Genomic DNA, 1791 nt, shown 5'->3' with positions numbered 1-1791 from the left:
CCGTCGTCGTGATGGTTCGACCAGCTCGTGCGATCCCGCGAAAACAAGGCCCTATGCTTTCGTACGATAAAAAAGATCTGGCCCCGCACATGCAGTTGAGCGGAATACGGACGGGAGAAAGGGAAAATCGTAAAACAATCCCACTTGCGCATGCACGATCGGCCAAAGGGCAACTGCCGATCTGCCGCGATCCACTCATGCACGGCATAGACGCCCCTCGCCCCATCTCCTCCCAATTCTCGATCCGGATCCTGTCTCTTTGACGAGAAAGTCGCCGCTTATGTGCGCCCGCCACTCCGGCGCATCCACCGCAACCTCCCCTCCTCTCTTTGCATGATGCCTCCGCCACCCGCGCCGCGCCTCAGCCTGCCCCATCTTCCTCCACCACGATGCCACCTGGCACCTATACCCGCCACCAGGGGCTGCGCTCGAATGCCCTGATGGCGACCACGACGACGGCCTATGCCCTCGGCAAGCTCAACCCCGACACCGCGTCACCTTCGTCCATTTCCTCCGCCGTGACGACTCAGGGATGGCAACCCCGTGGCCAGTTCCCCTTGCCGATTACCACATCGCCCCCTTTCACCCGCGGCAGAGACAATGACGCCGATGTCAGGATCAAGATCTATGCTTGCGACCGCGTCCGTCATGACCCGCAGTGCTCACCTGGGACAATTCAGCCGGTGGTGGCAAGGAAAAAAGGTGAACTCCATTCTGGTCCAGCCGTCCAGTTCAATGACGATCAGCCCCTTAATCTCTTCTCCCCAGCAAATTAATATCCACGAGGTTTTGAACCCCAGCAAATTAGTATTGCATAAGTATAATAAAAGACAATCTCAGACTGGACTCGTAGTTAGTGAAAAAGAAGCATTCGTCATTTTCAGGAAGGGAATACCTAGAAAATACACCATATCAATCAATCTCCCGGTCAAATGTAAGATGTTTCTTTTCCTTCGAGAGGATGTGTTTTTGAATGATCGTGGTATTTCAGCCATAAACTTTGATCATGGTGTAGTGAGGCAAGTCACAACATAAGGCTTGATATTCATCTTGGAATGGTGCTTGACCTGTAGCTAATTGTTTATATGTTGGATTATGTGCAGGACAAGGAGCAGAGCATTTTTTTCTTTACAGCCTGGCTTCTTCTGCGAGGAATTTGTGTTCACTTTATGGCTGGTCGTTGGGGTGCTGGATGATGCGCAGGCATAGGTGAACGATGTCTTCTATGATCCAACAATGTATCATACAATTTGCAAGATAGTTAGTGGAGATCCTTTTCTGAATCACTTATTCATGAGCAGCCTACATATCCAATATTGTGCAGTTTTGATTTTTGTGTGCTAACAAATTAGAATGAAAATTCATTCATTGCAAGTGTACATTGGTCGAATATTAATTTCAACCAAGAATTTGTAGCATATATTATTGAAAATACAACGCCAAACATATTCTGAAGGTTACGTGGTTTGGTGAGGCATGTATCATTAGTACTGAATTGTCAGTGAGAGCTACCTCTGTACTGTACTATTTTTAACCAAGATATCGTTTTTGTTCCATTACCAACTAAACATGGGTTCATATGTTACTAGGAAACAAAGATGCAGCTGAAAAAAACAGGAAACAAATATGGGTTGATGAGATATCGTGACACATATATTGCTTCTGTATTATCTCCAAATAGTTTTATGATTTTAATGTATGCCTATGCCTATTTCTACCAGTGCCCTTCGAAGTTCTATCCATAGCTTAATCTAAAGGATACATGAAATGAGAGTGCTGTTGCCTGGTAAA

At 46.6% G+C, this 1791-nt stretch overlaps 1 protein-coding gene across 1 annotated transcript; it reads left to right on the top strand.

Annotated features, from left to right (window-relative positions):
• Window positions 1–354: 354 nt before the first annotated feature.
• Window positions 355–1310, top strand: LOC119305473. The gene is made up of 2 exons (XM_037581983.1): window positions 355–702; window positions 1104–1310. The coding sequence occupies exons 1-2, from the start codon at window positions 390–392 to the stop codon at window positions 1211–1213; spliced, it is 423 nt and encodes a 140-aa protein (XP_037437880.1). The 5' UTR covers window positions 355–389; the 3' UTR covers window positions 1214–1310.
• The last annotated feature ends 481 nt before the right edge of the window (window positions 1311–1791 follow it).

The sequence above is a fragment of the Triticum dicoccoides genome, chromosome 5B, assembly GCF_002162155.2.
Source record: "Triticum dicoccoides isolate Atlit2015 ecotype Zavitan chromosome 5B, WEW_v2.0, whole genome shotgun sequence".
In the NCBI taxonomy this organism is placed as follows: domain Eukaryota; kingdom Viridiplantae; phylum Streptophyta; class Magnoliopsida; order Poales; family Poaceae; genus Triticum; species Triticum dicoccoides.
This window is presented reverse-complemented; position numbering and strand designations above follow the sequence as displayed.

Bases quoted from the DNA above. Each gene is read 5' to 3' on its own strand.
- LOC119305473 (XM_037581983.1), top strand. From the start codon at position 390: ATGCCACCTGGCACCTATACCCGCCACCAGGGGCTGCGCTCGAATGCC. The intron at 703-1,103 runs GTGAACTCCATT...GATTATGTGCAG, and splicing joins GGTGGTGGCAAGGAAAAAAG to GACAAGGAGCAGAGCATTTT.